Consider the following 12,506-nt stretch of genomic DNA (forward strand, 5'->3'; position numbering starts at 1 on the left):
GCTGCCCCTGAGCTCATTATGTAGCCCAGACTGGCCTTGAACTTGTGGCAGTCCTCCCACCTCAGCCTCCATATTGCCGTGATTACAAGTGTTCACTACAATGCCTGCCCCTAATTTTCTCTTTGTTTCTATTCTCTGTACTGATAGGTTGGCTCAGTAATAAAAATGTGAGATTTTTTTTTTTTGTTTGGAAAGAAAAGAAAAGAAAGAGAAAGAAAGAGAGAGGGAGAGAGAAAGAGAGAAGAAAAAAGAAAAGAGGAGAAAAACAGCAGGCTGAATTTTTTTGTTTGGAACTCTGCTTTATATGGAAGTGCATTTAATGGTGATTTACATTACTCAGGAGATTTGCTAACCATCACTGTCTGGCAAGGCTGCCTGGTTCTCTCCTTCCACCTGGCTGGGCCCAGGTACAGCTGTGTGCAGTTGCGGACGGGCGGTGCCTTCAGTCTAGTCCGGGTACCTCCCTGGAGCAGAAGGACGGGCACAGGGATACTGATGCTTGGTACGTCACTTTGCTCCTAAAGTGCCTAACCGCAGAGTTACTTCTTTTCCACGGTGATGTAGACAAACACCACGATGAAGAAAATGCCAAGGATGGCAAGTGTCAAGCACACTGGGAACTGGCTCCCAATGCCGCTCAGGTCCTCCAGGCTGTACTGCTTCTCTTGGGGGACGGTCCTACTTTTGATTCTGTGGTTCTGTGCTCTGGCAGGACACCTGTGGAAACATGAGTGGCTCCTAGGGTTGTGCACAGCTAGTTCCTGAATACCCCTTTAAAGTAAGAGTATAGATTTCCTTGAGGTTGGAAGAAGCAACCACAGTGTGGCTTTCAAGACAGCCCTGGATCTTCCCCTACACTGACTCGCACATGTGACCTTCTGTCAGCCTGCAACCCACTGATCTACAGCTGCCACCCACCAGCATAACCTCCCAGTGCTGATACAAAGCCTGACTCAGAGAGCTTTTACATTTCCCTGTTTAAAATCTGTATTTAAAAGAGCAAAAAGATAGCATACTTGCTGAAATGTTTTAGTGAGAGTTTGTTTCCACTTCTCTAACCCTGCAAAACCTGCTAATATTCATTCAGAGGGTAGGTAGCTTTCTAGGAAGTTTGAATGTTGGGGGCTGTCCCTCTGCCACTGAGCCAAACCTCTAGCGCCCCATGCCCCCACTTTACTTTCTGATTGATAAAATGACCCGTCTGGATTTTATTTCATATATATGCTCCCCACCACCACACTCCTCACCCATCTCCCAAGATAGAAACAGGAGCCAATGTTTCCAAGTGACTGCACATTAGGAAGGCTGGACTGCAGTCTCAGATCACAGACTTTTGTTGGCCCCCTCCACCACACCCCAGCCTGACTGCTTATGTTTGGTTTTGTTTTGTTTGGCAGCCTGCAGGCCTGCGCTCAAGCTGGGTTGTTCCTTCAAAGACTGTGCAGGGCCACCGTCTTATGTCTAATAGAAGCTGCAGACTGGATACCGTGAAGGCCCTACAGGCTTTGAAATTATGCACCATTATAAATCTATCTCCTTCTCAACAGATTCTTTACAGGCTCAAGCCCTTCACAGAAATCTGGATGACAATGTTTTCCCAGGAGTTACAGATATAATAATGCCGACTTCCTCGTCTGCTCATAAGGGATGCTCGGTACCTTTTTCCTTTGGGGCACTTCTGGTACACGCAACAGACTTCGAGAGCTCTTGTTTTCGTGGCAGGAGCCCTGGGTCTCTGACAAACACAAGGAAAATGTCAACAGTTTCCAATGACTTGTACAAAAGACGTTGGTTTTTATTCTAGAAAAAAAGCATCTGATCTGAAGACTAATCAGTTTTTGGCACATCAGGTGGTTTGATACTTTACAACACAAACTTCAAGTTAGCTTTTCCTCAATGACTAGCAAGAGCCACGGAGTCTATGAAATATTTTACTTCAGGGACTCAGGGGAGAGTGACAGACGCAGGACTGATAGGGCAAACAACAAAAACAGCACCCTGTTCTTAAGTTCTGACTCCCTAGTTTGCACTTTTTCTTGTTTATGGTCTGGAGCTTTTTTCTATAAGCATGTGTCATTTTTAGGCAAAGAGAAAGTTGCTTTAAAAATACGTTGAGCTGGCCTTGGTAGCACACATGTAGTCCTAGCACTCGGAGAGGCTGAGGCAGAAGGATCTTGAGTTCAAACCCAGCTTGAGCAACTTAGCCACTTAGTGAGACCTTGTCTCAAAATAAAAAGTAAAAAAGGGCTAAAGACATAGCTCAGTGTGAAGGCCCTGGGTTCAATCCCCAGCACCACAAAATGAAATAAAACTAAACTAAATAAAACTACAAACCACACTGACTATGAATAAGGGCTAGAAAATAATTCAGAAAATGAAATGCCTCTCTGTAAGAGAAGAGGAGAATCATGGTTTTTTATTCTTCTAAATAAGCTCTTTCGTTATTTTTATCTTTTTTTTTTTTTTTTTTGCCGGTACCAGGGATCAAACTCACGACCTTGCACTTGCCAGGCAGGCACTTATGCCACTGAGCTATATCCCCAGCCCTCATGTTATTTAAAAAAAATAAATAAAAAGGGGTAGCACTTGGTTCCCTCGCTGTGCAATGAAGTTGTAAAGATGAAGTGACTTTATCCATGCAAGGTGATTAAAATATCTCCTCCTGGCATAGCGTAAGCATCCAATAAATATTAATAATGATTATGGTAGCGATAATTATTAATTTCATGTTACTAATATTCCTCATAGTCTGGTTTTCCTTTTTGTGCAGAGCGGAGGATCAAACGCTGGTTTTCCTTTTTTATTGTCCACTAAAATGTAAGATTTGGCCTTCTCATTCTGTGTGTGCCAGGCCCTGGCCAGGGACCCCTCGACTGTGAAGATGAGAGCAGGGCACGCGGATGGGCGCCAGCACAGAGGCGGATGGATGTGTGTGCAGGGCGACTGCGAGGGCGCGGAGGAGTCCTGGAGACCCCTGAGTTACCAGCAGGGGCCCCGCACCGGCTCCTAGCAAGCAGGTCGCCAGGACGTCCCGACAGGGCCCGTATGACTTTACACTGTCCCGGAGCTTCCCCGCAGGTCTGAACCCACCTGCTCTTCATGAAGACTTGGGTGGCTTCCGGGTGCCCAGCAGGGCTCTGCGCGAAGCAGGCGGTACCAGCCTGGCCACCACATCCCAGGGGGCGGCCCCACCCCCACCCCGTGAGAGGCGCTGCGGCTGCTCCCGAAGCATCGGGAATATCTTTTATTAAGCAAGTTCCTTTTTAAAAAGCATTTTTATTTATGGAAAATTTAAAGCTCACACAAAAGTACACAACAGTGCAATGAGCCCCCGCACCCCCTCACATGTCACTCCTTTTTAATTTTCTTAAATTTAAAAATAGATATGTTAAATAATAATAATTGGGGGTAGAAGTCTACTGCGAAATCAAATTATAGGTTTTCAGGGTTCTTAGGCAAGCAAATACTCCCTCCTACCCTGAGGAGGTTTAGATCTTTCTTCCTTTTTTGTCTCCCTCCCTCCATCCCTTTCTTCTTTTCTTTTCTTTTTTGAGACGTGCTCTATGTTGCTCAGAGTGGTTCTGAACTCCTCGGCTCAAGCAATCTTCCTGCCTCAGCCTCCGGAGAACCTGGGATTATAAGCATGAGCCATTGCACTTGGCTATCCGATTCTTTTATAATTTATCTTTATTGCTATCATTTATATGTGGAGTTCTAGAGTATGTAAAAGAACATTTTGATTTTCAAACTGGATTAATTATGGCCTATCCACCTGACTGTGCAGCTCTCCGTAATAACACTATGAAGACTGCAGAACAGGAAAAAGGCTGACACTTAATGTTACACAGTGGGCAGAGTACAAAATCCTAAAGGCACACAGACAAAAGCTACAGGGAGCTGGGCGTGACAGTTCACACCTGTCAACTAGCTGGAAGGCTGAGGCAGGAAGAGCACAAGGTCCAGGCATACTTGGGCAGCTTTCCAAGATTCTGCCTCAAAATAAAAATAGAAAGGCCTAGGAGTGTAGTTCAGTCTTATCGTGCTTGGCTAGCATGTGCAAGTCTGGAATTTAATCCACTATACTGCCAAAAAAAAGGAAGAAAAAGAAAAACAAAACCACTAGAGAGCAATCAACACAAAACCAGTTTTTGCATCAAGTGGTGTATTTGTAGTTAATTTATATTTTGCCTTTAAAACCTCCCTTTAACACTGTTATAATATGACTTTCACCCTAAGCAAGTCACAATGGAACTGAAAAATTCTGGTGTTCATTAAAGCAATGGTATAGCGAGGGTGAACGGCTCCTGGGAAAGACACGGTATTGTTGCCCCTCTCCCTGTGCCAGAGACAAAATCTGCAAAGCTTCAGTTTTTGCCAAAGTAGTCAGAGCCCTGTGGTGACTGTGTGGCCTTCTCTGCTTCTCCACCCTCTCCCTACGCCCCCAGCCTGCAGGCCAGAAGGTTCTGCCAACCCACACTTCTAAGACCTAAGCCTGGGTCCCGCCCGGCAGGAGCAAGTCAGCGATGCATGGATCCACGAGCCAGGAGTGAGTATTGCACACACTTGCATGGCACTTCTGGGGTGCCAGGCACTGGTGTAAGCATTTTACATAAATAAACTCACTTAATTTTCAACACGGCCATAGCTGTGAGGAAGGCGCTTCTACCATGCCTATGCAAGGGGAGGAAACTGAGGCACCAGCAGCTGGCCTGTGGCCACGAGCAGGTGGCCCACAGAGCTGGGGCCAACCCAGGCCGTGAAGTCCCAAGTCCCTGCACCCTATAAGCTCACTGTATTGTAGCACAGCCGTGCGGCCTCGCTGGATGGAACACCGGCTTCCGATGCCTGTTACCTTGGACATTCGCTGTCCCTCAATTCACTTAATCTTTCTAACAAGCTGATGAGAAGCCATTATAGTTACCATTTTATAGATGAGAAAGTAGTAGCTTAAAGAGCTGCATTACATGCCTCAGGTAGCACAATTAATAAAAGGCATAGTTACATTTTTAAAACCCAGATATTTTAGATCCAAAGTGGTTTTTGTTATTTTTCTAGAGATGTATTTCTTGTGAAATTTTTTCATTTTATGAAATAAAATACAATTTTATAATCAAATAATAAGAAATAATAATAGTTATTACACTGTGTATCGTTATTGTCAAAGTAATTATGCAAGCCGGGCTTGGTGGTGCACAGCAATAATTCCAGCACTTGGGAGGCTGAGACAGGGCCTCACAGAGAGTTTGAGGCCTGCCTGGGCTACATAGTGAGTGAAGGCCAGCCTGAACTACATAGTAAGACCCTGTCTCAAAACAAACAAACAAACAAACAACAACAATAAAAATCAAAGTAGTTACTCAGAGTATAAGATATACACTAAAAAGAAGCAAACAGATATTAACACAAGACTTTCTTTTTCCAACGTCTTTTTATTTATTTATTTATTTTTTTTGGGTTTTTCTCCGGTACCGGGAACCGAACTCACGACCTTGCGTTTGCCAGGCAGGCGCTTTTTGCCGCTGAGCTAAATCCCCAGCCCCTCCAACGTCTTTTTAAAATAAATATTTCTAAACCAGATATGATAGCTCATGCCTGTAATCCCAGCATTCTTGGAGGCTGAAGCAGGAATATCAAAAATTAGCCAGACTGAACTACACAGCAAGTTGGAAACCAGTCTAGAACATAATGAGACACTCTCTCAAAGAAAAGGACAGGAAAGGGGGGCTGGGGATGTAGCTCAGCGGCAAAAGCGCCTGCCTGGCAAGTGCAAGGTCGCGAGTACGGTTCCCGATACCGGAGAAAAAAAAAAAAAAAAAAAAAAAAAAAAGAAAAGGACAGGAAAGGAAGAAAATCTATTAGGAGAACCCATCATTGGAAACATATCAAAATGTATTTGTAAAAACTGTTTCCATTAATTAATATATTATCAAGTCATTAATTTCCTGCAGAAGTCTTTGTAGTCATTCATTCTATACTTAAATATTTCAGAAAAATTGGTATTTTATATGACTTCTCCAGATGGAGTACTTTTGCTAATTTTGGCTTACTTGTGTATATCATATTGAATTGAAAGTGGAGTGCGTATGAGTACTATGTTATACTGTTTTATATTATAGTGTACTACAAAGCACTGTGCTAATAAATCTCATTATTTTTGGGGGGAAGGGTGCTGGGGATTGGACCTAGGGCTTTTGCACTGAACCACGTCCCAACCCTTTATTTTTTATTTTGGAATAGGTTCTTGCTAAGCTGCTATATTGCTCAGGCTGGGCTCTAACTTGGAATCCCACTGGCTCAGCCTCCTAGAGTAGTGGAATACACATATGTGCCTCCACACTGAGCTTATATTTGATTTTTGGAAAATGATCCACCTCGACTAAAGCCATTGCTAACCGTCTGTAGAGAAGTAGGGGTTTCTTTGCATTTCCACAATGCAAATAATATCTTACATTGCAGACACAAAGCTCCCCAAAATATGGGCCAAGCCTATGGTTACAGGCAGCCATTTAAGAGGAGCTGTATTCTATCTTCCTTCTTCCTGCTCTGGTACTTCTTACCCTTGGACTTGTAGGAGTCAGGAGCCCTGGGGCTTGGGCATGGGATTCTCTCCAACCAAAACATGACAGCCTTCCAGTGACTCTGGTTAATTAGCTGATGTTTTGTTAACACACACACAGACACACACACACACACACACACACACACACACAAAGTCAGGCATTTTTACAAATGACACAGCAAATGCAGTTGCAGCCTGCTTACTGTCAGAAAAAGAAAAAACGAACTTCTGATTTGGACTCTAAAATTGAGTTAACCTCACATCCCTTTCTTGGCTAAAATTATTCACTTAATAAAAAGATCTTATATGGGACACTTAGTTTATTGTTTGTACTTCAATCTTGATTCAATAAAGTTTCATTTAAAATACTGTGTTCTTTAACCTAAGTATAGTAATGATTTTGAGTTCATTAAAAAGCTTTTAAAATAATCTGCACCACATTAACAACAAAACAAAAAGCTTAAAAACCTTATGATCATCTTTGTTCTTACTTTTAAAAAATCTAGTAAATCAAGCCAGGCACGGTGTGTGACACACACTTCTAATTCCAGTAGTAAAGGAGGCTGAGGCAGGAGGATCACAAGTTTGAGCTTAGTCGGGACAATGTAGTGACTTAGCGAGACCCTGTTTCAAAATTTAAAAAGGGCTTGGGAGGAGGCACTGGGTTCAATAACAGTACCACAAAAAGAAAAAAAAATCTAGAACCAGGAATAGAGTGGGAACCTCTTTAAATTACTAAATAAACAAGTAGAAGGAAATTACTAAAAGTATTTCCTTTAAAATCAGGGCCAAGGAAATGCCTGTTGTTATCACTCTTGTTCAGTATTATAGTGAGGAGATCCGAGAAGCCAGGCATGGAGACACAAGCTGATAGTCCCAGGCACCTGGGAGGCTGAGGAGGGAGGAGGGAGGAGGGAGGATTGCATGTTTGAGACTAGCTGGGCAACACAGCAAGACCTTGTCACAAAAAAAGAGGCCTTAGCCACTATGCAAAACAGTAAGGGGTGAGGCCCCTCGGTTTTCTTTCTCCTGCACACATCCCAGACTGGGTGCTGGAGAGGTGGTTAACCTAGAATAACAATGGATCTGCTTTTCCCCAAAAGCCCTGAGAAAAGCCAGAGGACAAGAAAGGAGCAGCCTCGTAAGACAAAGCTTTTGGATGATCAGTGTCCTGCTCCAGTCATCTTGCCCACTGCCACCTGCCAGCCGCAGAGGACAGGAAGCCTGGACGTTCACGCCATGCGCTGGACCCAGCTGCTCCGGCTGGCTGTGTCAGTGGAGGGCCCGGGGGACACCCCAGCAGCCCTGTAATAAGGTGTCCCCACTTGGGCTTTCCCCCCACCTAACAGCCAAGAGGCCGCTGTTCTCTCAGCAGTGCGGAGTCGGACAATTCTGCAAACATTGAAGGTTTATGTAAGACCTAGGGGCTTGTAAGACGAGAAATGATCCAATGGACATGAACAGCATTGGGATTACCTCACCAGGGTTTTAAAAGTCATCATCAAATGCTTCAGTGGAAATGGGAGAAACAAAACAAAACCCTCTGCAGAGAAGTAGAATGTATAGGGAAGAACTAAGTGTAAATTTTAGAACTGAGAATAGTACAATAACCAAACAAAGCAAATGCTCCCCAAAGCCCCTCTGTGGATGGGGTAAGTGGTAGAATGGAGAAGATAAAGAATCAATGAATTTGAAGACAGAACAAACTAAATGGTCCACACTGAACAACAGAGAGAAAAACAGACTGTGGCAGGAGGTCTCAGGATCTTGTGGGACTCTCATAAAATCCTGGCATTTGGGTCACACAGTCCCCAGAGAGAAGAATGAAGTGGAGATGAAAAAAATGCTAGAGAATAATGGCTGAAAGTGTCCCAAATATGACAAAAGACACAAATCTACAGATTCAAGAAGCGAAGTGAATTCCAATAGGATAAACCTAAAGAAGGCCAGGCCAAGAAACATCACCAGTCAAACTTCTGAAAACTTTACTGCATCAAAAGACATTACCTGGGGCTGGGGATCTAGCTCTGTGGCACAGCGCCTGCCTGGCAAGCGCGAGGTCGTGAGTTTGATTCCTGGTACCGGAAAAAAAAAAAAACCAAAAAAACAAAAGACATTACCAAGAAGCTACAAAAACAATGTACAGAACGGGGGGAATATTTACAAATCATATTCTGAGTTTATTATTCAGAATATGCAAAGAACAACTCAACAACAAAAAGATAAATGACTGCTGGGTGCGGTGGTGCAGCTTGTAATCCAGGCTACTTGTAAGGGGAGGTATAGGGATGGCAAATTTGAGCCCAGCCTGGGTAACTTAGTGAGAACCTATCTTAGAATAAAAACTAAAAAAATCTGGGATGTGTATCAATGGTAGACTGCTTGCCCAGCAAGTACAATGCTCTAGGTGCTTCAACCCCCAGTACTGTGCTCCCCCACCAAAAAAAAAACCCAACCCAGCCCAGTCCAACCCAACCCAGTCCAAACAAAACAGAACATGGTCTAAAAGTGGGCAACAAGAAGCTCCAGGAGTTTAATGGATAAAGCACTGGCCTCCTGAAAATGGGCAAAGGACTTGAAGACATTTCTACAAAGAAGATGGATGTATGAACAACAAACATATGAAAGGTTATTTAACATCATTAACGGGGGGGGGAGGACTGCAAATCAAAACCATGATGAGATACTGCTTCACGGCTGCTAGGATGGCTAATTTTTTAAAGGAAAACAAACACTGGTGAGGATGTGGAATACTTGGAGCCTCATACACTGCTGGCGGGAATGTCAAATAGTGCTGCCCCTGGGGAAAACAATTTGGCAGTTTCTCAAAAAGTTAAACATAGAAGTACAGTGTGACCTGGCAATTCATTTCTAAGTACATGTCAAAAGCACTGCATTTCTGCTATCTTGTACTCTGAGTAACTAATTTAAAGGAAATATGTTAATGATTGTTACCCTCTTATCATATTGTTTTGGAATTTTATTTTTTCTCTTTAAAATTAAGGAAAAAAGCATTGCAATCAGGTACTGAAATACTTTAACGCAAGAATTCAGAGCAGCACTAGTCACAATATCCAAAAGATAGAAGCAACTTAAATGTCCATCAACAGATGAAGGTAAGCAAGCTGTGTATACACACATATTGGAGTATTGCAAGGGTGAAGTACTGACACAGTAAGGTAAGGTAAGGTAAGGTAAGGTAAGGTAAGGTAAGGTAAGGTAAGGTAAGGTAAGGTAAGGTAAGGTAAGGTAAGGTAAGGTAAGGCAAGGTAAGTACTGCCAGTAAGGTCACCTCCAAAACTTTGTGTTAAATGAAAGAAGCCAGATACAAAATGTCACTTACTGAATGATTCTACATATACGCAATATTCAGAAGAGTTAGATCCATTGAAAAAGCAGATTTGTAGTTGCAGTGATGGTAGAGTGGGCAGAAGGTTGGAGGGTAACAGCTCCATGTGTAGTAGGTTTTATTTGGAGTTGATGAAAAAATATATATATCCCTGTAACATGCTGATTTAACTCTTTTGAGAAGATACCTAGAAGGGAGATAGCAGGATCAAATGGAATTTCTATTTTTGATTTTTTGAGGAGTCTCCACACTAATTTCTTTTTTTTTTTTTCCTGGCACTGGGAATCGAACTCACGACCTTGCGCTTGCCAGGCAGGCACTGTGTCACTGAGCTAAATCCCCAGCCCTCCACACTGATTTCCACAGTGGTTGTACTAGTTTACATTCCCATCAACAATGCAGGGGAGTTCCTTTTCCCCATGTCCTCACCAGCATTTGTCGCTATTTAATTTTTTGAAGATGGGCATCCTTTCTGGGGTAAGATGGTATCTCCGTGTAGTTTTAATTTGCATTTCTCTAGTAGACAAATGGAACATAGGGAGTTCAAATAACTTCCCAAATTATTTATTTGATTTTTAAAAAATATTTTAAGATAAATGCTAATTTGCTTCATTTATACTACTAGTTTCTCTTGTTCATTGAAAAGAAAGTTTTGCCGTTCTGTTTGTTTTGTTGTTGTTGTTGTTGTTGTTGTTGTTTGTTTTTATTTTTTTTCCGGTACCAGGAATTGAACTCACAACCTCGGATTTGCCAGGCCGGCACTGTGCCGCTGAGCTAAATCTCCAGCCCCTGTTTTGTCTTTGCACAAGAGAATCTTTTTTTGTGTATTACTTCTACTCTGAGTAACTTTTTAGCCATTCTTTCAGGATCATGAAACACAGTATATTCACTGTTGTTATTCTCTCATTATTTTGTTATGAAGTTTTGCCGTTTTTCTCATATTAGTAAGAAGAGTGTTTTTATATTATCTTTATCAATATCTACTTGTACTACATCAGACAAGTTATGTCAAAAAATTTTTTTGGAATTGGAATAGACGTGGTGATTTCACAGCATTCTGAATGCACTGTCTTTCAACTGATTTTATGTTGCATAAATTTTTTATATTGCACAAATATTTTGATTCTGGTTATTGTACTTTGTTTATATAAGTGGATATCATCGTGTTTTTATTCTAAGGAAATACAAATTGAAATTTTAGGAGAAGGTGTAAATTCTCAAAGTATAAAACAAATGTGAGGAAATTGTAACAATTAGTAAATCTAGATGAAGACCATACAGGAATTCTTTCCTGGAAACTTTACAAGGATTTGAAATTATTTTGAAATAAGAACTACCAAAACAAGAACTTTTTTTAAAAAAGGTAAAAGCCAGGTGTGGTGGAATCCCAACAGTCAGGAGGCTGAGGCAGGAGGGTCGCCATGAGTTTAAAGCCAGCCTGGGCTACATAGTGACCTCAAGTCCAGCCTAAACAACACAGCGAGACTCTGTCTCAAAAAATAAATAACTACAAAAAAAAAAAAATAAAATTTTTAAAAAGGCACAAGAAGAGAGTGAAAAGACTACTAGAAGACAAATGCTAGACATGTCATTAACAAAGGCTTGGTATCCCCAATGTATAAAGACTCCAATAAGTTAAAAGAAAAAGGTAAGTGATGTACTAAAAATGGGCAAGAGACATGAACAGGCATTGCACAGAGAAGAAAATACAATTAACCAATAAATGTGTGAAAAACATGCCCAATTTTATGAGTAATAGTAGAAATACCAATTAGAATCATGAAATAGCACTTTACACTCATCCTATTGACAAAAAGTAAGTCTGGTAATAGTAAGGACCACTTTGCAGAGCATTTTAGCTTAATCTCTTAATTTGAACTTGTGCATACCCTTCAGTTCATCAGTTCTGTGCTTAGGTGTGTTCACGCAATTAAGAAATTTTTGCATATGCACACACCAGGTTATATATCACAAAGTTTCTAAGAACATTAAATCATGGTGCTAGAAAAACATAAAAGGTTAAGGATGAGTGCTATGTTCAAGTGGTAGAGCACTTGCTTACAGGGCTTGAGGCCCTAGGTTCAGTCCCCAGCACCGGAACACAGAACCCAAAAAACTTGGAAATAATTCAAATATGTAACAAATAGGGAAAGAATAAGTATATTTTTATAATATTTGTATTTAGGAGTGAAAACGAATAAACTAGAGCTACACATATTGGATGAAGCCCACACACAAGGCTGAACAATAAAAGGAAGTCTGAGAAGAAACTTAGACTACGACACCACTTAAATAAAATCCAAAATGGTAAAAATTAAACTTAAGTTGAAGCTACTGAAAATAAGAGGGAAAGAATAAGAAAATTAGGAATAGTGGTTACCACAGGGAAAAAGGAAGGGAGGGGAATGTGATCTGGGAAGGAAACTTTGGGGTCTTCAACAACTTTAGCAATGACTTATGTTTTAATCTCTGGAGTTGGAGTCCATCTTCTCATTATAGAATTCTTTACTCCTTTACAAATGCATAAGACAGTTTATAATAAAATATCAAAAAGGCATCCAGATTCAAAGTTGGTTTTCACTCCACTTGGACAAACCC

The 12,506-nt window shown here is 41.5% G+C and overlaps 1 protein-coding gene across 3 annotated transcripts in view; it reads right to left on the reverse strand.

Moving 5' to 3' along the window:
* Positions 1-278: 278 nt before the first annotated feature.
* Positions 279-12,506, reverse strand: part of Lemd1 (LEM domain containing 1) — a 54,724-nt gene continuing 42,496 nt past the window's right edge. For all 3 annotated transcript variants that reach the window (XM_013522920.1, XM_005375358.2, XM_005375357.2), the window contains exons 6-7: positions 1,659-1,735; positions 279-717 (exon numbers count right to left, since the gene is read on the reverse strand). In XM_013522920.1, coding sequence (XP_013378374.1) covers positions 540-717; positions 1,659-1,735 — 255 coding nt within the window. In that variant the 3' untranslated portion in view covers positions 279-539. The remainder of the gene's footprint in view (positions 718-1,658; positions 1,736-12,506) is intronic.

The sequence above is a fragment of the Chinchilla lanigera genome, unplaced genomic scaffold (genome assembly GCF_000276665.1).
Source record: "Chinchilla lanigera isolate Chin_1 unplaced genomic scaffold, ChiLan1.0 scaffold00005, whole genome shotgun sequence".
Classification (NCBI taxonomy): Eukaryota; Metazoa; Chordata; class Mammalia; order Rodentia; family Chinchillidae; genus Chinchilla; species Chinchilla lanigera.